A 27,925-nucleotide genomic window follows, 5' to 3' on the forward strand; every position below is an offset into this window, starting at 1 on the left:
GATTGTCGCTGTGTCGCGGCCCAATATTGTTAAAATTGAGATGCGTCAAATATTTTGTCAGTGCCGAGACAGCAGTTGGTTAAACACTCAACATAAAATACCTCGTTCCTTATGGCCCTTTGTTAAAAAATTATGTAAAGAAAAGTCGGCTTGTTTTATATCATCTATGTTATGTCAAATCCATGAGTAAAAACCTTTATAATCTGCTCACTTAAACAGAATTAGGAGCAGTTTTATGTAATATACCAGTATTAAAATATTTTATGTTTTTCTCGTCTTTCATGTCTTCCGAACATGCATAATTTTTACCTAACTAAAATTTTGTAATCCTGTTGAAAATGTTGTTTTAAAAGTAACAACATTTATAGCATATGGGATAAAACGTCTTAACATATTTAAAAATTAAGCAAACGAAATAGAAAAAAATGTTATTGTCAAAGCATCCCATTATCTTTCTTAGTGCTTCTTTAATCATACGTACCGTATCTCTCTGTATCCTATCAGGTAAACAAAAAGATATTTTGTAAGGTAACGCAAGTTGACCCTCACTGAAACATAAGGCAGGGGAATTATCAAGGGGGTGGGGAGTAGTTACAGATCCGTTGAGAGATTGTTTACAATACAGTTGAAAAGCTGAAAAAATGTCCATGGTAATTCCACGACAGAACAAACCACGTCTTCATACACAATAAACATGAATAATTTCTTACAAATGAGAAAAGCATTTTGATATTATTTTTTTTTTTACTTTTTTTTCGCATATTTGAAATGCTTCCTACATTTCAAATTTGAAATATGATAAAATACCTTCTTTTTTTTCTAAATGTACATTGATTAGTTAGTATATCAGAGACCTTGGCATTAAATAATGATTGCTACAGACAGAATTATATCTATATAGTTACGCTTTTCTCATTTCTTATCATTATGTATTTTAAGGCGGGCTAGAATAGTTGTTGTTCTATTTTCAGAAGAAGTGAGTTGGTCGACATTTGCATGTCTTAAGTTTTGTAGGAAAGTTTTGTCAACATACTTAGCTTTTAAGCGAACTTAATTTCAAGGTAATGTCTTGTTGACAACTGTGCATTTGCATGTTTTGTCAAAAAATGTTTTGTAGTTTCTGTTATGCATTTGACGTTTTGGCTGCAAAACGCGCACGTACGTCAAGTTTTGTGTGTGAGAAAGTTGGAAGCGCAAATAACTTTTAGGAAGTTGGCTCGCGCGTGATTCTCTATATTTCGTATGTGTCTTACAAGTAAAGTGTAACTGTTGCATGAAAGTAGTAAGTTTTGTTGCGACCTTGTACTGCCTATGTAGATGTATAGCTTGCTTAAGGTTCTTGGTTGAATTAGCGATACGTAGACAAATGTTTCTTTGTTCAATTGACGAGAATATTTTCAAAAACAAAAAGTATTATATATTATAAGTTGGTCACGATGGAAAACCAGCGTATACGTTAATCTCCTATAAATAAATTTCAAACGTTCGTTTGCATGCTTTGCATATAACTGTAAAATATAATACACACTCAGGACTTAAGTCTGATAATAATAGCCTAAATTGTCATAGAGATCTGTCGCAGTTTAAGCAGTTTTCGCCATCTTGTTTCTACAATTAGTAAAGTTAATGTGAAGTATATTAACAAAAAATATCTCATAGAGTTTATACTGATATGGTGATATGAAGACGAAGAACCGTGTATGAAATCTCTGTAATGCAATGTCATGTGCTATTAATAAGAGAATAGTTTAGTTTTTCAGAAAAACTTGAGGAATTTTATAGATATCGGAATGTTCTCTCGTAATTCATGTCTAGATAAGCTATCTCTGACCCTGGCAAATGAATTGTAGTTTCAGACAGATTAACATCTGCTTTTAGTAAATTTTCATCTTAATAAAACTTGAAGCCTTGCTGGCATCAATTTGACTAAAGTACATCTCCAATTAATGCTACGCTTTGGATCTGAAGACGTGCTATTGATAGCCTCGTTCTGACTACCCTTCCGCTAGCCAATCAGAGCCTTGCTTTCAACATTTTGAAAGTGAAAATAGAAGTTTAAAAAAAATATATTTAGCCTGGGTTTTTCATGTTTATAATTCTTATGACGACCACACCATGACTGCGCCCTCGTGTTTTGATAGGAATTATATGTCACGGTAAGGACTTGGTCACGTAAGGTGTCAGGCAGCCGGTTAGATCAGTCGTTAGAGCACTCGCTCTGTAAGCGAGGGGTCCCGGGTTCGAGCCCCGGACTACCTGCACATTTTTCTCACCCTTTGATGGTTAAGCCAAATGCTTGTTGGAACGAGTCGTCTGACTGGTTCAAATAAAAATAGATTTGCGAAAATACAAATAGCAGTATCGGAAATCCAAATATACAGAAAGATGAATATGAATGTGTCATCCTCAGATCTTCGTTTAGCTGTTCGGCGTTTTTGTTGACTAGTGTCTTATATATCTTTATGTTATCAGCTAAATCACAAGTGATATGCGAAATCACTTAAATTAAAGAAAGATGCTAGATGCACGTATTTGTATTCTTGCTCAGCAAATATAAAGATCGCTGGCATCAAGAAATATCATAGCAGCTAGAAATATTCAAATATTCATATCGATACCGTATGAAGCAAGGACAAAGGGCTTGGACGGTAGCATGCGTTTCTACAACCGTCAATGAAAAGTTAATTAAACCGAGCTTACAACATTTTCATTTTTGTCTTTTTTTGCGACCTGTGGCGTTTCTACATTTAGTGTTTACTTAAGTCTGAATCTATTCCATTACATTAATATAATATCAACTAGTAAGTATTCATTAAATTGTTAAAACACCGGTATAGTGATAAATTTTCTCGTCTTTAACGATATGTTATATGAATCTGAAAGTATAATAAAGGAAAATAACACTTGCAAAGTGAAAAAAATACGTACGTGTAAAAAATAATTCATGATGATGAACCAGTCAAGTTTTTATTTATTGTGAATGAAAAATTACTAAAATATGACAACCACATGAAAGCGTAACAAGTTTTTTTTTATTAGTTCATAATTGTTTAAAGAGCAACTAAGGTGTATTTTTCACGTGGATATGAATTAATTGTTCGCATCTGGAAATTTAATCGACTAAAATGGGATTTAAAAATTTGATTTCAACTGCGCTAATTGGATTGTTATGTCTTAAGGGTATGAAATTTAAATTTTAACTAATTTAACATATAATTTGCATTTCTTATATTAGTAAAAAAAGGAACCGTGTGTTCTTTACATCGTTTGTTTTGTTGTTTATGTCTGTTAATTTGGCAGATGCTGTTCTTCATGGCAATACACGTGTAATTTTGTTATCAAATGAGAAACAGTTATTCAAGGTTATCTTAACAATATAGGTATAGATGACGTTGACCTGTTTCCATCTCAAGGTACATTGGGGCGATTTTACGACAGTAAAAAGCTTTTTTGAAGGGATATGTTCTGAAAAGTTGATTTCAGTTGAACAAGAAACAGCATATCATTCTTGTAAGATAATTCAAAATACTCGAATTTAGTCCCATTTTCAAAACATTATACACCAGAAAACGTTTTGATAATAAGCATGAATATAGGTTCTTTTGATTGTAAATATTTCAAACGGACATTAAAGGGTACATTAAAATTAAAAGGTGATAATGCACGTTGCTTTGACCAACATATCAAACTACAAGTGCTTAGCTTAACAACTTTAGTTTATTTTACTGTATCATTTTTCTTCAGTTTTGACTGTAGTTTGTAGGTCACACTGAGGACCTTGTTACCTGAAGTAACGAGTTGTTAGCATGCATGTTCGTTAATCTGAAGGCCGTCCCATCTACACCTTCCGAGATTGGCAGACTTCTCCTTAGCCACTGAGAACACCTTCAATGTTATTTCATCATTATTTATATATACATCATCATTATCTTCACATTCACCATCATCAGGATTATTGTCAAAACTATCGCCATCATCATTATCATATTCATCTTAATATTCATCATGTTATACCAATATATAGGTGATAATACTACTTAAAATGATATAAAAACTTATAAAATAAACGTTTAGATCTTATTACCTTTATAAAAAGTTACATTCTTATTTAAGTAATTATAAGGTGATTGATGATTCGTTGTCTGTTTATAAAATCCTTTTTACTTTGACGTATAACATTGTTTCGTTTAATTTGTTATTAATCATTATGAATAAATTTCCTTACCTAACATTATATACGTTACAGTCGGGACCAGCACTACATGTACTATCCATAGGCACTGAGTATTCACATTTCAGAACAAATATTTCCTGTAAGAAACCTTTATCATGGCAATGGGCATTCATGGGTTATATAATCTTGTCTCAAAATGAATCATGATGTCAGACTGATTTTAGTGGATTTGTCATGGGGAAAATATTCATATGGAAGTGATTATTTACAATTCGTATTTATATGGTGTCAAAACTGCATTTGCAATGGCACCATAAAAACCTAGGACATGATTTCAAAGAAACTGAAGTATACTTTGGAACGATGTATCTTACCGGATCATTGTGTCTGCTTCTACCAAATGTATATTATAGGTTCCTTTTTAATGTTTCCGTAGAACTGACGAGAATATTTTCAAAAACCAAAAGAATTATACTTTTTAAGTTGGTCACGATGTTTGTTTGTATGTTTTGCACATAACTGTAGTCACACGCATTGAAATATGATACACACTTAGAACATTAAATAGGCAAATTTGCCGTAATTCAAGCAGTTTTCATTATCTTGTTCATACAGCTGGTAAATTAAATGTGAAATATAACCTTTTAATAACTATGTCCGTACTAGCAAAAACTAATTTTATTGAGTTTATACTGAAAAGCTGAAATAAATACACTTAAAGAAAATGAAGTGCCACTTACCATATAACTGAAAATGTAACAATCAGATAAATGAAAAATGTAAATAGTGGGTGACGGAATTTGATAGAAATCAGAACGTTCTGTAGTAATGTATTTCCACATAATGTCAAGTTAATTGCAGTTTCAGACAGATTCAAATCTATCCGATTTAAGTAAAGTTTCATCTCAGTAGAACCTGAATCATCGCTGGTATTAACTGTTAGGGCGTTTGTTATGTCTTATGTCTTATATAGCTGTATATTATCGGCTACATCATTAATGATATGCAAAAATAATTAAACCAAAGAAAAGACGCTGAATGCATGTACTGGTATTCTTGTTGAACATATATTAATATCGCTGGTATCAACAACTAAAGGCCCGTAGGAAGCTTGCCATATGATGCGCAAACTTGCTGGAACAACGTGGGGAGCAAATGAGCAAATACTGAAGACAGTATATCAGGGAATAGTGAGACCCCACTTAGAGTATAGCTCAACTTCCTGGTCCACTACTGCCAAAACTAACCAACAGGCTCTAGACAAGGTTCAAAACCAAGCATTGCGGATCATGACAGGTGCTACGAAGTCTACACCAGTTTCCTTCATGGAGAAGCTAACAGGCACACAGCCGTTACAAGACAGGAGACATGCAAAGGTCCTGCTTCAAGCAGAGAAGTTCAGGTCTTTTCAAGACCATCCCATGAAAGCCAAGTTGGAAGGCTACATCAAAAAATTGGCTCAAACGTAGCAGCTTCGTTCATGAGGCAAAGAAAATCGAGAGCTGAACATACCAACGACTACCCTAGGTAGTGAAGACATTATGAACCCACTAGCGAATGATCTGTCCTCAGTGACAGTGAGACTTGCCATTCCTCGTCTTGACCGCGGGAGGCAAGAGGATGAAGGTATTCGGAAGAGCCTCACACTTGCTATGATCAATGAAGACTCTTCTCCGGAAACATTGACTCATGTCTATACAGATGGATCAGCCACATGCGCCATCAAAGATGGAGGAGCAGGTGTTTTCATTCAATACCATCTGGTAAGAGAGAAACACTACATGCAGTCACGGGAAAACACTGCAGCAATAACAAGGCAGAGACTGAAGCACTCATGAAGGCCGTCTCAATGGTTGAAGACTCGACAGAGGAAAGCTCCTCAGTCGTCTTTCTCACAGATGCACTGTCTGTCATGGAAGCTCTGATCAACAATAAAGCTCCGCAGCTAGCCAAAAGAATACAGAGCCTGAGTATAACCGCAAAGTAGCACTTCAGTGGATTCCACCCCATTGTGGACTTGCAGGCAATGAAGAGGCAGACCAACTGGCTAAGCTAGGAGCTCAGTCAGAGCAACCAACAACACCTGCGAGTTACAAAGAGAAAGTCACCATCATCAAGGCACTTGATCGGTCTGAACAAGTGATGCTGGTCAGGATTCGCTCAGGGCACAACAAGCTCAATGCTCACATGTACAAGAAATACAGACTGACACCATCACCAACTTGTCCATGTGGTGAGGAAAATCAGACTACGGAGCATATACTTCAGAGATGTAAAAGGCATGACCAGGAGCTGGCTGCAACTTGGCCGACAGATACCTCAATCCACCAGAAACTGTATGGAGGCATTGAGGATCTTCGGAAAACCACAAGCTTCATTGAGGCTACTGGTCTGTCAGTGTAGTCGCGTACGAAGAAGAAGAACAACAACAACAACTAGATGCCCACGGGCAACATGTCGAGCCCGCCCTTTGACCCATAACTGTGACTTTGACCTTTGAGATAGAGTCCGTCTCATGAAGTTAAACATTCATGCCAAATATAAACAAGAATCTTCAATGCATGTCGAAGTTATGGGCTGGACAAGACCTGACATGACATTTGGCCTCCAACTGTGACCTTGACCTTTGAGATAGGAACCTGGGTTTTGCGTTTGCCACTCCGTCTTACTGAGGTTAACATTCATGCCAAATATAAACAAGATTGCTCCATGCATGTCAAAGTTATGGTCCGGAAAAACAAATCCGGAAGGACGGACGCACAAACACCGAACAGCCATTTGGACAACTATGTCTTTGCTTCCGCTAACGGGCTCGACGATAAATCATAATTGCTAGAAATATCCAAATATTCCTATAGATGCCGTATGAAGTAAGGACAAAGGGCGTGGACGGTAGCAGCATTTTCACTACAGCCCATAAAAAGGTTCAAACCGAGTCTTTTATCATGTTGGGTCAATCTTTTTCTAATTAATTTAAGTCTGAATCTATTTCATAACATTACCACCAACAAGTAAGTACTCACTAAATCGTTAAAATACAAGTATAGTGATAATGTTTCACGTCTTTAACGATATGTTACATGAAACTGAAAGTATAATAAAGGAAAATAACAGTTGCAAAGTGAAAAAATAAGTACGTGTAAAATACAATTCATGACTATGAACCAGTGAAGATTTTTTATTTTGGATGAAAAATTGTAAAATATGACAACCACATCATAGCGTAACAATGTTTTTTATTAGTTTATTGTTTAAAGAGCATCTAAGGTGTATTTCTATGTTTTGGTGAACTAATTTTTCGCATCTGGAAATTTAATCGACTAAAATGGGATTTAAAAGTTTGATTTCAACTGTGCTTGTTGGATTGTTATGTCTTAAAGGTATGAAATTTAAATTTGAATTAAATTTACATTAAATGACATTTCTTACATTAGTGACTGTGAAATATGGAATTACTAGGTGTTCTAGCATCGTTTTTTCTCTCTTATTTTCGACCTCTTATGTTACTTCATGTTCATTGCAATACATGTGTTTTGTTCGTAATTTTATTACTAAGTTGAAACAGCTATTCAAAGTTTGACATAAACGATTTCGACCTGTTTTGATCTCAAGGGACTATGGGCGATTTTACGACATTTATAACATTGAAAGATCGCATCTTTTCAGTTCAAAAGAAACTTTATGTTTTTCTGGCCAAAAAAAGGGCGCTTCCATCTAAAACTCCCGAGACAGGCAGACCGAGAACCCCTTCATTGTTATTTTCTCGTCATTTGTATATACGTCATCAGTATCATCATCTTCATTATTATTGTTAAAACTACCGCCATCATCATTTTTTATATTCATTAAAATATTAATCTTATAAAACCAAAAAATAGGAATCAAAAAGTTACTTAAATGATATACAACCTAATACCAACTAACCATCTTAATCTTGTTACCTCTATAACAAATTATATTCCTATTTAAGTAATTACAAGGTGAATGATGATTCAATGTCTGTTTGTAAACTTCCTTTTTATTTGAAGTATAACCTGGTTTCTTTTAATTTGTTATTAATCATTGAATTTGTCAGTAAAAAGGAAGCCATTATGAATGTATTTTCTTACCTAACATTACATAAGTTACAGTCGGGACCAGCACTACATGTAATATCCATAGTCACTGAATGTTCACATTTCACAACAGATATTCGGTAAAAGAACCTTTCTGTTAGAAATCTTTATAATGACAATGAGCATTCATGGGGTATATAATTTTGCCTCATTAATATTTAATGAAATGAATCATGATGCGAGCTAGTTTACAGGGGATTTATCACAGGAAAATGTTCATAAAATGGTATCAAAACTGCATTTGTAAGGGCACCTTTAAAACCTAGGACAGGATTTCAAAGTAATTGAAGTATAATTTTGAACGGTGTATGTTTACCGGATTACATGATTTCTAATTACTTCTGCAACATGATATTAACATGCATAAACTTTCTCAGAAATAAATTGTATTTCAGACACATAAATAAGATAAAAAAAAATATCCAGGGAGACTATTATAAATGTTTTATGTATGAACATGCATTCGAATGTTTCTCTAGATAAGTTATCTCTGACTCTGACACGCATATTGCAGTTTTAAACAGGTTAACAGCTACATGAAGTAAATGTTTTAATCATTAAACCTTGATTGCATTTCTTACTGATACTGACTTTTTTACCGCCACGAAATAGTTGGCGACGGCACGTTGTAATTTAGTGTCATTCTATAACGAAATTACGTAACCTGAAAGCAAAATAGATATAATTGCTGAATTTAGCTATTTGTTATTCCCCTACAAACACTAGTCTAAATGTCATATTGATTTGCCTTTGTCCATCCGTCCTTCTGTCTCTACTTCCGTGTGCCCGTATGTCGCAGTTTTGCAAGCTGCTTCTTTAAAATGATATAAAAGTGACATATGGTAGTCTGAGATGAAGTTGTGCACCCAGTGTTTTGCGAGATCACTTTATCCCAGAGTTGCTACCGTTAATTAACAGTTCTACTTGTTCGGTGATTTTAATGCAATTTTTATGATCTAATTGATTGAAATATAATCAAATTCATTGCTTAAGTCACAACAATTTTTTATTATGTTTTCCATGCATTCATAAGTATAAACGATAACTGGTTTACTTTTCAGGCCAGTCGTAGACATTTGGAACTTGAAGCATATGTATTTTGCACCAATGTATTTGAGCCTGTGGTTCACACATTTTCCCCTGTACCTTTACCCAACATCTTTGTGTTTGTTTGTTTTTGTTTGTTTGTTTGTTTGTTTATCTATAGTCGTCACCAGTAACCCATTTTTGCGACTCCTCCAGAAGACTGTTAGTAATGTTAGAGGGAGGATATTGCAAGATACAGAAGATGTTTCGATTCCAGAAGCTTCCCTGGTTCTTAAGCGTGCAAGGTATAACGCACCCATACACGGGACACATCATTATATTGGTATTTTAGTTGGAAAAGCGGGACACGAACTCACGAGCCCTGGTTTCGTTTCCAGGCAGTGTTACCCCTGGACCACTGTGACTGCTCTCACCTATGTGTGTATCTTGGTTGTTTATCTATAGTTGCCGCTAGTAAGTCGTATTGACGGCTGTCCAAGGATAGTGTTAGTAATTTTAGTGTGAGTAAAGTGCATGGTACAGAGGGTGCTCAAGTTCCTGAAGCTTTCCTGGTAAAACACGCTAACACTGGAACATTATTAATATTAGTTGTAGGATAAGGGGATTGAACCCGCAAACCCTGGTTTTGTAATCCGGGATCCGCTGGATCATTATGTATACTCTTCACACAGTATCAACATTATATGAGCCGCACCATGAGAAAACCAACATAGTGCATTTGCGACCAACATGGATCCAGACCAGCTTCCGCGCAGTCTGGTCAGGATCCATGCTGTTCACTTTCAAAGCCTATTGCAGTTAGAGAAACCGTTAGCGAACAGCATGGATCCTGACCAGACTGCGCTGATGCGCAGGCTGGTCTGGATCCATGCTGGTCGCAAATGCACTATGTTGATTTATTCATGGTGCGGCTAATATATGGCGAGGCAGTAGTAAATTATGATACCAGAACATTCTGGTCGTGGATCACGTTTCCTCGTGGAAGAAATTACGCATGGGACTTTTGAGTCTCGAACCAACACAATAACTACTCTGCAATAAAGTAACGTGATTTATTTATACATATATATTGTCACATGTCCTTTTTTTACAGAGTCGTGTTTTAACAAAATAGAAAACATACCCCATTTGCTGCCCGCATCTTTTCTCAGTATGTATATGAACTATCAAAATTCTCTACATAGCAAAATCCGGGTATCGATTGTTACCTACATTTATTTTCACTTAATCGTTAAGTCTTATTTTAACGTTTCTCCGTTGTTACAATAGTGCGAAATTTAGATGGTATCGGGAACTCGTCACGCAATAAACTAATATACAGTAAAGCCTTTGCGCAAGGAATTGGAATAAAATAAGCATTTGACCTTGATGGATGCACCTCATCTGGTGTTTGCGCGTGCGTGCATGCGTGCGTGTTTCTGTACTGCCTATGTAGATGTATGGCTTGCATAAAGGTGCTTGGTCGACTTTGTGATTCCTGAACATGGTTGTAAGGTAAAATGTATGTTTCTTTTGAAATGTTTTCGTGTAGAACTGACGAGAATATTTTCAAAAAACCAAAGGTATTATAATTTTTAAATTGGTCACGATGGGAAACCGACATAATTGAGCCGCGTCATGAGAAAACCAACATAGTGCGTTTGCGACCAGCATGGATCCAGACCAGCATGCGCATCCGCGCAGTCTGGTCAGGATCCATGCTGTTCGCTATTGGTTTCTGTCATTGCAATAGGCTTTGAAAGCGAACAGCATGGATCCTGCGCAGGCTGGTCTGGATCCATGCTGGTCGCAAAGCCACTATGTTGATTTTCTCATGGCACGGCTCATATACGTTAATCTCGTAGAAATATATTTGAAACGTTTGTTTGCATGTTTGGCATATAACTGTAGTCATACGCATTAAAATATGATACAAACTTTGGACTTTTAATAGGTAAATTTTCTGTAATTCGAGCAGTTTTCATTATCTTGTTCATACAGTGGGTAAAACTGAATTTGTAATATAACCATTTAATTACTATGCCCAAACTAGCAAAACCAAATGTTATAGAGTTTATACTGAAATGTTGATATGAAATGAAGTACCACGTATCATATCTCTAAAATAGTAATAATCAGATGAATAATAGTGAGTGACTAAATTTGATAGAAATCAAACCGTTCTGTAGTAATGCATTTCTAGATAAGCTATCTCTGACCCAGTCAAATGAATTGCAGTTTCAGACAGATTCATATCTGATTTAAGTAAATTTTCATCTCAATAAAACTTGAATCCATGATAATATTAACTGTTCGGGTGTTTGTATAGACTCTGATGTCTGTGTATCATTGTCTATATCAATTATGATATGCGAAAATATTTAAATAAAGAAAGGCGCTAAAAGTACGTATTTGTAATATTGGTTAGCATATATCAATATCGCTGGCATCAACAATAAATCATAATTGCTAAAAATATTCAAATATTCGTATCGATGCCGCATGAAGTAATGACAAAGGGTGTGAATGGTAGCTGCATTTCTACCACCGTAATCAGGTTCAATCAAACCGAATCTGCAACATTTTCATTTTTATCATGTCGGGTCCCTTTTTCCTAAATAATAGAAGTCTGAATCTATTTCATAACAATACCACTGATCAACTAGTACGTACTAGCTTATTCTTTAAAATACAAGTATCGTGATAAAGTTTCATGTCTTTAACGATACTGAAAGTAAAAAATAGGAAAATAAAAGTTGCAAAGTGAAAAAATAAGTACGTGTAAAATACAATTCATGACGATGAACCAGTGAAGATTTTTATTTTGTATGAAAAATTGTAAACTATGACAACCACATCATAGCGTAACAATGTTTTTTTATTAGGTCGTTATTGTTTAAAGAGCAACTAAGGTGTATTTTTATGTGTTGGTGAATCGCATCTGGAAATTTAAGCGACGAAAATGGGATTTATAACTTTGATTTCATCTGCGTTAATTGGATTGTTATGCCTTAAAGGTATGAAATTTAAATCTGAAATAAATTGATATTAAATTGCATTTCTTAATCAGTGAAATATGGAACTATGTGTTCTAGCATAGTTTGTTCTGTTGTTTTCGTCCTCTTATCAGTAGGCAGATGCTGTACATGTGTTTTGTTCGTAATTTCATTATTAAATGAACAACAGCTAACGATGTAGACATGAACGATTTCGAGCTCTTTTCATTTCAAAGCATTTACGCGCGTTTTTACGACATCAGTAACGCTTCTGAAAGGCATTGTTCTATTAAAAGATCGCACCTTTCAAATTGAACAAGAAAAACCGTGCTATTCTGATAAAAAATTAAAAACATCAATATCTTGCTTTATTTTCGAAACATATAATAACGTAATTCACCAGAAAGGTAATGAAAATAAGCATGAATATAGGTTCATTTAAACTGTAAACTTGAAAGGTCGCTGAGGATCTTGTAACTTGATGTTACGTAGAGATAGTACCTAAAATTTTAAATTATAAAAACAATTGAAAAACTTGAGTGCTTGCATATTACATTTAAGGCCAAGCATAATACTAAAGTCTGGATTTGATCATTTCCAAACAAGTTTTTAGCTTTTCTGACATTTCTTATCTAATGTCCATGTAACCCCTCTTTGCAGATAGTCCTATCTGTTAAGTCATTGATAATATTTAATTGTACCCCCCCCCCCCCGACAACAAAGTTGTAAGGGGGGCTATACTGGTTTCAGGTTGTCTGGCCGTCTGGCCGTTTGTCCGTAGACGCAGTCTTGTGCGCACCATCTCTCCTTATCCCCTTGACAGAATTTAATGAAACTTCACACAAGTGATTAGTACCAACAGTAGTTGTGCACGGGGCATGTTAGGTTCTTTTAGAAAAAAAATTGCAGAGTTATGGGACTTTGTTTTTTTTTTGTTACCATACTATATACATAGACACAATCTTGTGCGCACCATCTCTCCTCATCCCCTTGACACAATTTAATGAAACTTCACACAAGTGATCAGTACCAACAGTAGTTGTGCATGGGGCATGTAAGGTTCTTTTAGAAAAAAAAATTGCAGAGTTATGGGACTTTGTTTTTTTTTGTTATTATACTATATACATAGACACAATCTTGTGCGCACCATTTCTCCTCATCCCCTTGACACAATTTAATGAAACTTCACACAAGTGATCAGTAACAACAGTAGTTGTGCATGGGGTATGTTAGGTTCTTTCAGAAAAAAAATTTGCAGAGTTATGGGACTTTGTTTTTTTGTTACTATACTGTATACATAGACACAATCTTGTGCGCACCATCTCTCCTCATCCCCTTGACACAATTTAATGAAACTTCACACAAGTGATCAGTAACAACAGTAGTTGTGCATGGGGCATGGGGTATGTTAGGTTCTTTCAGCGACAAAAATTGCAGAGTTATGGGACTTTGTTTCTTGTTAACATACTATGTACATACAGTCTGCATATGCAATCTTGTGCGTGCCTAATCTACCAAACCCTTACACACAATTTAATGAAACTTCACACAAGTGATCAGTACCAACCCTAGTTGTGTATGGTGCATGTTGCATTCTTTTAGATAATTATTCTGCATAGTTATGGGACTTTGTTTTTTGTTACTATACTGTATACATACAGCCTATATACATACAGTCCACATAATTATGCAATCTTGTGTGCGTCAAATTGCAATGTACTGTGTCAGTGCATGCGGGGGGTACATTCATCACCTTTAGTGATAGCTCTAGTTCCTAATTATAATTGAGTAATTGCGGAAAATACTTATCTGACTGCGAAAAAGTTGCGAAATACTTGATAGTGTATGGAAACAGAAAATGTTTTAAGTCTAATCTAACAAATTCTGATACACTATTTAAGCTGATTTTCAAGCATAATGTTGTTTGTATCATATCATAATATTATATCACAATATAATGTAAAAACAGGCAAGAAAATTCTTCATTACCTTGAAAATTAACATCAAATGAAATGATTTACCACGATTTTATAACCGTACAGTAAGTGATTGATCTTTTTAACTGGTGTCATGCAAGTTCATAGATAATGCCATGTAGGATATTACTTGTGCCATCGATCTCTAGCACTATATCTAAGTAACGAGTTACTCGCATGCATGCATTGATATATAATCGTCATCATTATCATCATCATCATCTTCATCATCATCATTATTACATTGAAAACTACAGTTATCATCATCACATTCATTCATTTTATTAACAAAAGCTACTGAAAATGATATATAATCTTACATAAACTAACCATCTAAATCTTGTTACCTTTATAATAAATTACATTCTTACTTAAGTTATTACAAGGTGAATGATGATTCATTGTCTGTTTGTAAACTTTCTTTTTATTTGATGTATAACCTCGTTTGTTTAATTTGTTATTGATCATCTAATTTGTCAGAAAAAAGAAACCCATCATGAATAAATTTCCTTACCTAACATTATATACGTTAAAGTCTGGATCATTCACTACATGTATTACCCATAGTCACTGAATATTCACATTTCACAACAGATCTTTCCTGTAATGGCAATTGGCATTCATGAGTTATATAATCTTGTCTCATTAATATTTAATGAAATGAAACATGATGTAAGCCAGATTTTAGTGGATTTGCCATGGGAGAATGTTCATAATATAAAGAAGTAATTATTTACAATTCGTATTTATACGGTATCAAAACTGCATTTGCAAGGGCACCATAAAATTTAGGACAGGATTTCAAAGTAATTGAAGTATAATGGAACGGTGTATCTTTACCGGATTACATATTTCTACGTTAGTTCTTGGTATGGAAATGTGAACACTTCTGCATCATAATATAAACTTTCTTAGATATAAATTTTATTTCAAACTTGTGAATAAGATAAAAACAAAAATCCAAAAGAGACAGGTATAGTTTTTGTTTTACATATGTGAACATGCTCTCGAATGTTTCTCTAGATAAGCTGTCTCTGACCATGCCACGTATATTGCAGTTTCAAACAGATTAACAGCTGCATTAGATAATTTTTTAATTCATTAAACATTGATAGTACTTGTTACTGATACTGACATTTATATCGCGTACAATACACGGCCACAAAATATTTGAAGACGACACGTAATTTAGTGTCATTCTATAACGAAATATCATAACAATACAGCAATTGATATTGCTGTATTAAGCTAACTGATACCCCCTACAAACACAGCCTGTAGGTCATATTGATTTCGGCCTTCTTTCTGTACTTCCGTGTGCCCGTAAGTCACAGTTTTTACAAGCTGCTACTTGAAAATGATATAGTGGCATACGGTAATCTGATACTGTTGTGTCCCCATTGTTTTAGACGACTTCATCCCAGAAGTTACTATCGTTTACAGATCTAATCGTGCATTTTAAAGATTTAATAAATTACAGTATAACTAAATTCACTGCTCAAGTCACATTTATGATTTTCCATGCACTCATAAGGCGGCATAAAAGGTAATAGGTTTATTTTTCAGGCCAATCATAGACATTGAAATCATGAAGTATGTGCATGTTATGTACCAGTGTGTTTGTGTCTATGATTTACACATTTTACCCTGAACCTTTATCCAACATCTTTGTGTGTCTTAGTTGTGTGTTTATAGTCCCCAACGGTTACTCATATTGTAAGCTCCTCCAGGAAAGTGTAAGTGAGTTTAGGCGCTCAAATTCCAGAAGCTTTCCTGGATCCAGACCGCGTCAAGTGTAAAACACACAAACACCGGACTCTTGTGGTTAGTTTTAGGATCAGGAAATTGAACTCGCAAACCTGGATCCACTGGATCATTGTATCTGCTCAGTACACGGTATCAGTACGAGGTTATCATTCTATATATTCTATATTGAAAGGCAGTAAGTATATTATAATACCAGAACATTCTGGTCGTAGATCACGTTTCTTCATAGAAGAAATCACGCAACAGACTTTTGAATCTCGAACCAACGCAAAAACTAATGTGCAATAAAGTAACATGATTTGTGTCCAAAATATCTGTTATGTTACCTTTCAGACAATCTTGACATATTGTCACATGTCCTTTTCTTACGGTGTCATGTTTTAACAAAATACAAAACAATGTAACGTAAACCATATGTTTACCCGCAGCTTTTCTCAATATAAATCCGGGTATCAAATGTTACCTACGTTTATCCTTTTATTTTTACGTTTCTCTATTGTTAAAATAGTGCGAAATCTAGATGGTATCGGGGATACGTCACGCAATAAACCTATCTTTATGTTATTTAACGAATATAAAAGAACTGACATAAAAATGCGGATGCAATTTATCTAGTGTATGTTTTCAACATATTATTAATGTTTTCATCATATAAGCGACAGAATCTGTCATTTGTCCGTCCGTACGAACAAGATTTTACTGTTTCGTCTACAGCCTACATTAATGATCCAGTTTAATTCATACTCACACTCAACAGTCCTTGTGACAAGACCTACAGACTGACCTATAATATTTAATGACATTGACCCTAATATGAATTTCACCTTTAAACTTAAAACATCATATAACAACATCTTATGTCATACACTCGGGACAATATTCTTTACTTGGAAACACAGATCCTTGCTGGTTAAATTCAGTGCAAGTTACAAAAAAAGAAAAGGTTAGAAAGCACTGAGCACAACAAACACAACCAGAATCTGTCATCGCAAAGTACGTCAACCACAAAAAGAAACTGTTGCTTCAAAAATAAGAAGGATATAAAAACGGGGAGAGGGAAGGTGAAAGGGTAAGAAAACAACATCGCAAACTTATGTAAATGAAACGTATACCTTTTTTTTTCAGAGTACATAATATCTAGACACACAGAGGTAATGTTTCAATGTTAATAATGTATGATCTCTTTCATGTCAATAGTTATGATGTTATTTTCAGTTTTAATGGAGTAAAGCTTTAAAAAACAAGAGGGCCATGATGGCCCTATATCGCTCACCTGTTATCATTGCACTTAAGGACAAGTCTTCAAGGTCAAAAGATCATAATAGAAATCAATCAAAAGAATTATGAGAAAATATAGTTGAAATTTTCTTTAAGTAACTTTAAAAACAAGATTTGAAAACTTGTTGTAGAGGTCCACTAGGCAATGCTACATGTCAAATATCTAAGCTCTTCTGGTTTATTTTTAGAAAATTTTGAAGATTTTTCTATGTACAATCAAGTAACCCCATGGGGCAGGGTCAATTTGACCCAGGGGTCATGATTTGAATAAACTTTGTAAAAGTCTAATAGGCAATGCTACATGTCAAATATCTAAGATCTAGGCCTTCTGGTTTATTTTTAGAATTTTTTAAAAGATTTTCCTATGTAAAATCAAGTGACCCCTGGGGCGGAGTCAATTTTGACCCCGGGGGACCAGGTTTGAACAAATTTTGTAGAGGTCCACTAGGCAATGCCACATGTCAAATATCTAGTCTCTAGGCCTTCTAGTTTATTTTTAGAAAATTTTTGAAGATTTTCCTATGTAAAACCAAGTGACCCTGGGGCGGGGTCAATTTTGACCCAGGGGGTCATGATATGAACAAATTTTGTAGAGGTCCACTAGGTAATGCTACATGTGAAATATCTAAGCTCTAGGCCTTCTGGTTTATTTTTAGAAAACTTTTGAAGATTTTCCTATGTAAAGTCAAGTGACCCCTAGGGCGGGGTCAATTTTGACCCCCGGGTCATAATTTGAACAACTTTACTAAAGGTCCACTAGGCAATGCTACATGTCAAATATCTAAGCTCTAGGACTTGGTTTTTGAGAAGAAGATTTTTTAAATATTTTCCTATGTAAAATCAAGTGACCCCTGGGTGGGGTCAATTTGACCCCGGGGGCCATGATTTGAACAAATTTTGTAAAGGTCCACTAGGCAATGCTACATGTGAAATATCTAAGCTCTAGGCCTTCTGGTTTATTTTTAGAAATTTTTTGAAGATTTTCCTATGTAAAATCAAGTGACCCCTGGGGCGGGGTCAATTTAGACCCCGGGGTCATGATTTGAACAATTTTAGTAGAGGTCCACTAGGCAATGCTACATGTCAAATATCTAAGCTCTAAGGCTTCTGGTTTTTGAGAAAAAGATTTTTTAAGATTTTCCTATGTAAAATCAAGTGACCCCTGGGACGGGGTCAATTTTGACCCCAGGGTCATGATTTGAACAAATTGGTAGAGTCCACTAGGCAATGCTTCACACCAAATATCTAAGCTCTAGGGCTTCTGGTTTTGAGAAGAAGATTTTTAAGTTTTTCCTTTCGGTTGCCATGGCAACCAGTGTTCTGCATGGAATTCAATTCTTTGAACAATTTTGAAAGGGGGCCATCCAAGGAACATCCCTATGAAGTTTCATCAAAATTGGCCTGTTGGTTTAGGAGGAGATGTTGTTTAAAGGAAAGTGTGGACGGACGGACGGACGGACGGACGGACGCCGGACGGTGAGCGATCACAATACCTCACCCTGAGCACTTTGTGCTCAGGTGAGCTAACAAGGAACAATTCGATGTAAAAATGCATATAAATAGCGTTGCTTGAACATGATTTAAAGAAAAGGATGTTACAAGTTTGAATGTATGAAATTAAAAGTGGACTTTACAAATTGAAAAACGTTTAAAAAAAACAAGACATGACTTTTTTAAATATGACATCCTCATCAAAGCATAACGACCAGTCCTAAACAACGCGATTTTTACTTTTTCATAACTTTTTAAAGAGCAAAAGTAGTGCATCCAAAGTATTTTTTCATAGTTGGACAATCAAGCGACCAAAATGGTACTTAAAATTTTGATTTCAGCTGCACTAATAATATATTATAATTCAACTCGATGCATAACAAATCTTTCTTTTTGACATACCAAAAATTGAAAAGATAAGAGAAAACTGCAAAACCGAAAAACTATTCAGATTTCTAGAGTCTTTCTTAACCTTGTTACTTTGAAGTAACGAGATACTTCTATGCATGGTCGTTAAACTAAAGACGCTCTAAGATACACCTCCAGAGATGGGTAGACACTGAAAATGTTCACATACATCATCATTATCATCATCAATATTATTGTAAAAACTACAATTTTGTTTTGTTACAATGATTAAACGTTTAAATAAGTTTGTATGGATGGAACTAAAGATCAAGTGTTAATTAAAATGACAAAAAAATCATTCGGCAGAACTATATGGAATAGCCCTGATGTAACTCGCAATTAAAAGGTATTTCAAAAGGAAACAAAAGACATTTACTTATTTTGGAACATTTAAGATTGTGATGTATATCAAAGCGTTAGAAGATATTTGAAGCTCATAATAATTATTAGCTATACGTCCGCCACACCATACGCCAATCAATCTCGGGAGTAAAATATGGGCAAAGGTCGTCATGGGAACTGCTTTAAAACATTTTTAAAAAAACAAGACAATGTTATGTCGTTACAATTTATGTCATTAACGCGAAGCATGACAGAATTGTTTTATTGCATCGCAAACTTTATGTGCGAGACCGCTTAACTTTAAACTTTAAAAAGAATGATTTTGTGTCATCCCGTAATAAACAAACATATAATTGTTTCAACTCTCACAAGCTACTCATTTATTCTCTGTAGCTTTGTATTTTGAAGAAACTTAACACTTTCAGAAAAAGATAAAATTACATTTTTCTCAGAAATGAAATGATTTCTCAGAAGTGTCAAGATTAATATGAGATGGTGGTGGGATTTTATAAACATCAAGATGTTTTACCATAATGCATGAATTGATAAGATCTCTGAACTTGAAAAATATAGTGCGTAACATCTGCGAGAAATTAGTTTTAAATTTATTCAAACTTGAAACCTTGATTATATACTCCCGATACATTTGAATAAACATATTCGTGTTTTCCTCTATTTTATAATTGATATTAAAGCTATTAAAAGATATTTTAAAGGGACATTTATTAAAATCTTTAGCTATATCGATGACTGAATGCAAACTCATAAACATAGACTCAAACCTGAATTCAACAGCCAGTCAATGGAGGGGCACAATACTGCTGCTAAAGACATGTGACTGCCCAAGACAACATAGAACAAAAAGTCATTTTTTTAAAGTTACTTGATCTTGACTGGCTGCTTAAGACAGGCGGCTGTTTAATACAGGCGGTCGCTAAGGAAGCCTTAAAACGCAGATAAGAGACTTCTCTCTCCCACCAGCATCATTCACTTTATAATATTTGTTTTGTATGGCAACAGTGACATTTGGTGACATTTTATGAAACGAAATCATACTGACCAAATTGTGTACCTATGAAGCACATAATGTCACTGTCCTCGTGAAACTGCTTTCTAAGAATAACTCTTCCTAGAAAATCTGTTTCCAAACGAAGCATAATATCAAGATCTAGTCCTATGCGAATTACCAGTAGAGCAAACTAGAAGATCGTTCTACTAATAAAACGGTTATGGGATATTTATTAAGATTTTAAATACAACTCGTTCATAATACTACTCGGATTATTTTTTCAGAAGACACAATGGTCTTTTAGCTGAATGGATTTAACAGTCATATCTGATTAATAAGTAGCGATAAAACACGTACTTTATTGCAGCTTTGGGCAGCTTATACAAAATTTATCTTTTAAGACTTGTATTGAATCATTAATTATAATCAAAACTGCATGCCTACTTTCTATAAACTATGTTAGAATTCACACTGTGTGGTTGTCAACAGAAGCATAACAACACATGATTGAATTGTGCCACTAAAATAGTGTGAAAAGGATACTGTATTTGTAAAATGGGTAATTATTGTTTCTAAAGTTGCCTGGCTCATAACCTTAATACACTATGACAGAAAATCGCATTCATGAACATGCACAATAAAGCTTTAACGTTTTACAAAATAAACTCTGAAAGGACCGAGATATTTAAACTGTTATATGACTTTGTTTATTGCTTCCACCGGAGAGAAGTAGAATTCCAAACAGCATTTATTGTTTCAGGGAAGAATGTTAAATCCTTCGGTATCATCCTCATGTTTCCTGATGCATTATTTAGTAGTTTTCTAATTTAACTTCCTGTGTGTGTTATGACTGTCAGCGAATGACACCCAAGTATATTGTTTCAGGGTAGGCATATGGTTGAGCAGTTGACTTCAAGAATTAGAAACTCTTTTATAGTTGGTATCGTGGAATTAATGTGGTTAGATTTTAATTTGTTTCTTGGTGAACTCTTATATCTCATTTCTAGGTCAATATGTGGCTAGTTGGTGGCCTTCTTGCCTTTGATTTTTATGTAAACGGTGTTCTTAAGCTTTCAAGTTCTAGTTTCATGTGTATTTTTTACTAAATATTAAATATGCATTTGAAGACGGATTGGAATCTTTGTTGCCTTGGTGACTGGTTACCGTCAGTTATGAGTATGTCTTAAGAAATGGATTGGTATTGTCACGGTATAGGACTTCATTATTTAAACTGGGAGAAAGTGCATAGGTGACCGGGTAGTTCAGTCGGTAGAGCATCGGAACGGTATTCTCGTTAATTTTTCGATTGAAGAAATAGATTGTTTTGAAGACTGTGTCGGCCTTTAACATTTGTAGGATATTTAGCTTTTTAAGAGAACCAAGTGATGTCTTTGGTGGCAACAGTGTGGCTCGTTTATTTCTCGTTTATTTCTGCTTTTATTTTGTACGCGGCTTTCATGTATCACGCTGTTGGCGTATTAAAAAATAAAGGTTCAGGTACATATAATCATAGCAATATTTTGTGCGACATGCAGATGATATGGAGTCCATTAATATGTTTATGTTTTGTTGTTTTTTGTTCTGTTACAACCGCTGAATAAAATTCATTGTAAGGTGAACTTATTATCAAATTTTGCTTTGTAATATTTGGCCATTGAAGTTACTTGCATATGTTTTCTAACTCTAGAAAATGACTAATAATGCATAAGTTCGACTTCTCATTAAGAACGTAAGTCGCAGTGGAAAATGCTTTTAAACTATAAAATGTGAGCTCATTAAAAGCTTGAAAGCTTTGTCTTTATGCTTTAGCATTATAGCCATAGTCGTGTAAAATTAATAATAGACTTTCAGGTTATTAATAGCCGACTGTGTAAGCAAATATGTCACAATTTCAGAAGTTAAATGGAAATATGGATTACTAAGGTCATACTAGCTGCGAGATTTACGTTACGTGTTTTCCATATAATTTATACTGTAAATATTAATAAATTTCTACAGCGTAAAATACCATAATTATATTATCATTTCTCTGAGATAAAAAAGCATATGAGCCGTGCCATGGAAAAACCAACATAGTGGCTTTGCGACCAGCATGGATCCAGACCAGCCTGCGCATCCGCGCAGTCTGGTCAGGATCCATGCTGTCCGCTAACAGTTTCTCCAATTCCAATAGGCTTTGAAAGCGAACAGCACGGAGCCTGACCAGACTGCGCGGATGCGCAGGCTGGTCTGGATCCATGCTGGTCGCACACCCACTATGTTGGTTTTCTCATGGCACGGCTCATATGGTACGTAAATAAGATAAAAAGTTTCGCTTTCAAAAAGACTGGTGGAATTTCTTGCATAATTAATTTCAATGAATTGTAGTTCAGACAGATTAGCACCTGCAGTAAATATTTGTATCTCTGTGAAAATTGATTCTTTAGAAGTATTATATAATGGACCTGCGCATTGCAAGTCATATCATGACAGTATTTTCGGTCAGATCTCACGAGCAGTTACTGTGAGACTGTGAACTGTGTGGCCTCTTAAATATTATTTGCAAAGGAAGTAACAAGTTCTTCCAAAAAGCATATACATTTAAGTCAAATAAACAATTAATTCTGCAGACCTAACTTTCAGTACTTTAGAGCCTTTTAGTACTTTGAAAAAATATCAATCAAAGTATATAGAAATGTTATGCTTATTTAGCTAAGAGTATGTCACAAAGAACAGCTGAAGAGGAGGTAGAAGCCTTTTCCTTTTCTAAGAATGCAATGTTCACTTTATTTTTTTGATGTTTAAGAAATACGTAAGAATATATTTGAGCCGCGCCATGAGATAACCAACATAGTGGCTTTCCGACCAGCATAGATCCAGACCAGCCTGCGCATCCGCTCAGTCTGGTCAGGATGCATGCTGTTCGCTTTCAAAGCCTATTGCAATTAGAGAAACCGTTAGCGAACAGCATGGATCCCGACCGAATTGCGCGGACGCGCAGGCTGGTCTGGATCCATGCTGGTCGCAAAGCCACTATGTTGGTTTTCTCACGGCGTGACTCATATTTATAAGCTGTATTTGATGTGCTCATAGTACCTCTCATGAAATCCTTTAATTCTAAATATCATCAAAAAACTAATCATCATCTCTTGATTGTTCTATTGTTCACATATTGTAAAGTGTAAATGTTACTGAGACATGAGACATATCTGACATTATGGCGTTTACAAAACACATTGCAAACCTTATGACAATATTATACTAAAATTAAATGTATCATTTTTGGTTAATGAATAGCACAAAACTAATGTTGAAACTTATTTAATACACACACACACAAAAAAAGATTTTGGTCTTTATCCAGATGGAAAATTTTGCAAAAAAATATAAATGCTGACGATCTTTTATATGCAAAACGAAAAGTTATTGGCTATAGCTATCATAGTATTTAATGCCTTGTACGGTGTCAGAATAATTTGTATAGGTCATTTGTGGCTGATTTGGGTTCATTATGTGGATAGCTGGATCCCAGCATCACACATTATGTCATATACAAAAGTTAAAGGGAACCGGATATGTCATTACCAACTTTTAGTAACATCTCGAAACCGATAAAGCGGGACAGATCTACCTATCATAAAAATCAATAAAACCAATAATCCAATATCATCGCTATCGGACAGATTCGTTGATTTCCGTACTAATTGTTGTTGTTGTAGTAACACAGGTGAAAAATCGATACTTAACATCTTTGGTCATTATCTGATGCATTTACAGGCGGGCGGTTTGCTAAACGATGTACTTGAATTGAAGGAAGTTTTGGTAATTATTAAAGTGAAAATCAGATCAGATTCTGGGATTTTGATCAAGGGGATTTTGATTGTCTCCCTTCTGGGATATCCTTGCTAGAATTTAAGCAATTATATAATTTTTGGTTTCAAAGTGAAGTTGATTAAGCTTTGTATTATAAATACGGAAGTCGAAAAATTATATAATACTTTATAAATTGTCAAATAAAAGTAATATTTAAGAATATGAATATGTTATCTAAAATATTTAAAAATCGTTACATTTTATACATCGAACACATAGATTTACTTTCTTTTTAAAACATGAAACATCATGCTAACGTATATCTATGTACAGAAAAGAAATATTTTCGCACAAGAAACTGTCTGTAAATAAAATAAATATTCAAGAATATAAACATCGTATATACTTCCTCTATACGCGCTTTCTTTCACATATTATGAACATTAGAATATGAGCTTTTGATTCTAAAATATTTTCAAAATTCTAAACCACTAACGTTTTTCGATTTTCATCGCAAAAGGTAGTAAAAACAGTAAATTCTCATGTATTTCCATAACATAAAGTTTGTCAGTAATTAAGTTTTGAAGCCTTTATAAGAAATATAGCATTTTTTTTCAAGATATCTAAAAAGTATTTTTGTTGTCGAACGATCTGGAGGCCGGTCGCTTTAAAGAAAAAGAAGTATAGAAATAAGACTTATACTTTTAAAAGGAAATACTTAACCCTTACCAAGCTGGACACGATTGGTTCTTCCTATGCAATCAGTGTAGATCATGGTCAGCCTGCAGATCCGTGCAGACTGATCATGATCTGCACTGTCTGCCATTCAGCCAGTAACTTTTTGGTATGCACCCTTTTCATAATTAATAGTACTGTCCAAATTGAAAGATAGACAAGTTCATTATTGTAATTTAGCATGGTAAGTTTCTTATATCGTGCCTAAATAGAAATATCATATTTGCGTGACTTGAATAAGTACTGCTGACAAATACTACTACCATAGTATACTTTAACTATAAATATATTGTTACAGGAAAAGAAAATATTAAATAACAATAACTTCACAAATATCTCAATTTTAGAACAGCGGATTTAACTAAGTAAACTTAAGATTTTTCATGAAATTTGGGCCAGGATCTTTACTCGGTAAATATTTACGGAACAACTCTGTTAACGATGTGACTTGTAAATTTGTACTGATTCTTTCTACTGTCATACGATTCATGAAATAAGGAAGGGTAAAAATCGTAAAAACAAATTTCATGACAGAAAGGGAAAAGACTATATAAAGACAGAAGAAAGTGAAAGACATATATTACAACGCAAAAAAACATAAAACCATAAAATACCTATCACTTATAGTATGTGGGGTAACATATTTTTATGACCCGCCTTGAAACAACACTGACCCGGGTATTGTTTACCCCTAGGCAATATTGTAAAACATAATAAAAGTCAAAGGGTAATTTTAAGATATTTGTTACAATTAAATCAAATAAAAGATGTCGCAATTTTTTAAAACGAATGATTAAAGAATGTACCAAAAACATGCATTAATTGAAGAATACAGAATAATATATACAAAGGAGGTTCGGAAAGAAGCAGAATTATCAGTTCATCAAGGCTATCTTTCAAATTTAAGTTTGGTCATATTATGAATAAAAGAAAATGATTTTTGTTTGTTTAAAAATTATTTAAAAAATCCCATGTGAAGAAAAAAAGATGACCACGTCGGAGATCGGACCCGGACCGCTGCCGCAATAAAAAAAGTCTCCAGATCGTTCGGCAAAAAATAATAAAGATATCTGGAAATTAATAAATTAATCATCGTTATATTTCTTAAGAATGCTTTGAAACTCAATTACTGACAGATTATATTTTACGGAAACACATGAGAATTAGTTGCTTTAAGTATATTTTGCAATGAAAATTAAAAGAATTTGTATATTTAATGCGAATTGAACACTAAATCCTCTATAGCGTTATTTTAAACGACAGCGGATCTAGGTTTCGGCGTTTCTGAGTGTTTTTTTTTCTGTCAATGTAAAGTTGCCTGCAATTTATAGGTTTTGAACTATAACAATTTGTACCCACAAAGTCAGACTAGCAGACGACAACATTTTCCGTAACAGCTTCCGAGTACTTACGGATAACGGCGGAAAAAGCCGGAATTTTTTAAGAAATGTTCACTGTACACACTAAAATGCAAAAAGGACCAAACAAACTATTATAAAATTTAAAACAAATTACACATAACGAAAACTGAATAATTTTTCTACATTTTTAGGGGTATCGAATTTTTGATTTTTTGCTGAAAAAATCTCATTTTATCTGTTATATTTGAAAAAGTCAGTTTTTTTTACCCGTTTCCTTCAGAGTCTATATGAACTGAGGTGGGTCTATTTAAAGTAAAAAAGGACCAACCAAATATTAAAATATTTTTTTTAAAAAAATATTCATAATATCCGGAATAAATTAATCTTTAATTTGTGGGGTATCGAATTTTTGATTTCCAAATAGAACTTTTTCTATTTAAGTTTAAGTATTTTTTTCCTTCTTTGTTTATATAGGCAAATTTATCGATTTTCCAATAGATCGATGTTACTAAAAGTTGGTAATGGATAGAGCAAGTACTCGTTGTAAAACGCTATGTTTAAATTTGGACCAATCAGAAACAAGTTCTATAAATAGCACGTCTGCTAGTGTATAAATTGGTAGATGGATGGCAGAGAGAGAACATTCGGTATCCGGCGATCGAAGAAGACACATCGAGGATTCAACTAATAATTTATCCCAGTACCTTGATAAGGAAGTTATTGCAACTACACTGTCAGGGCGGATAAATTATTAAAAAGAAAACGTTTGAAGTTCATAGACTAAAGAAGAGTTGCAGAATTTCAACAAGGTTTCGAGCTATAGGGCCAGCGCATAGGAGTTTTACCTTAAGGGTAGTTGAATGCTATAGACGATAGCAAATATAGGCTGAGCATCGGAAAGCTGAGACAGGGACCCAGAGTTTGGTAATCTACTGAGATAGTAGGAGAGTTCCAGCTTATAAACGGTTCAGCACTATTGGCGAAGTACAGCCAGGGCATCGGGGATATACCTATATGGTACTTGAATGCTACATATGATAGCATAGGCGCTGAGCCTTCCAGGAGTCGGGGCATTCATATAGAGTTGTAACTTCAATTAAGTGGACAGAGGTCGAGCATGTATGCGATAGGACTCGTATGTTGTTGATTCAAAGACATTGTCTGACGGGAACTTCAACAAAAATACCAGTCAAGTGTAGAGTCTCCAGCCTGTAGGAATTTGAGCAAATTATTGTTAATTGAAGATTGTTAGTTTGAAACATTTAGAAATTAGCCTGATCCCTGAAATTATCGAGCTCATAATTGAAATCATTTAGGCAAGGTAGCCAGAGGAAAATTCTATATCATTTGTCAGCTAGTCTAAGACATAGTCACCATAGAGATTGGGCCCATTTCATTGTTCAAGATACTAAAGGCGTAGACACTTCCCTGGGCCATATAACTCGTATCCTGACA

The 27,925-nt window shown here is 34.5% G+C and overlaps 1 protein-coding gene across 7 annotated transcripts in view; it reads left to right on the top strand.

Annotated features, from left to right (window-relative positions):
* The window catches only part of LOC123551061 (integumentary mucin C.1-like), a 76,424-nt gene that overhangs the window by 31,922 nt on the left and 16,577 nt on the right, over positions 1-27,925 (top strand). Inside the window, exon 1 of one of the 7 annotated variants that reach the window (XM_053540540.1) lies at positions 7,460-7,554. The exons of 5 other annotated variants lie outside the window; for them this stretch is intronic. In XM_053540540.1, coding sequence (XP_053396515.1) covers positions 7,500-7,554 — 55 coding nt within the window. In that variant the 5' untranslated portion in view covers positions 7,460-7,499. Of the gene's footprint in view, positions 1-7,459; positions 7,555-12,262; positions 12,333-27,925 lie in introns of those variants that run through there. One more of the 7 variants, XM_053540541.1, reaches the window with a different exon arrangement.

The sequence above is a fragment of the Mercenaria mercenaria genome, chromosome 4, assembly GCF_021730395.1.
Source record: "Mercenaria mercenaria strain notata chromosome 4, MADL_Memer_1, whole genome shotgun sequence".
Lineage (NCBI taxonomy): Eukaryota > Metazoa > Mollusca > Bivalvia > Venerida > Veneridae > Mercenaria > Mercenaria mercenaria.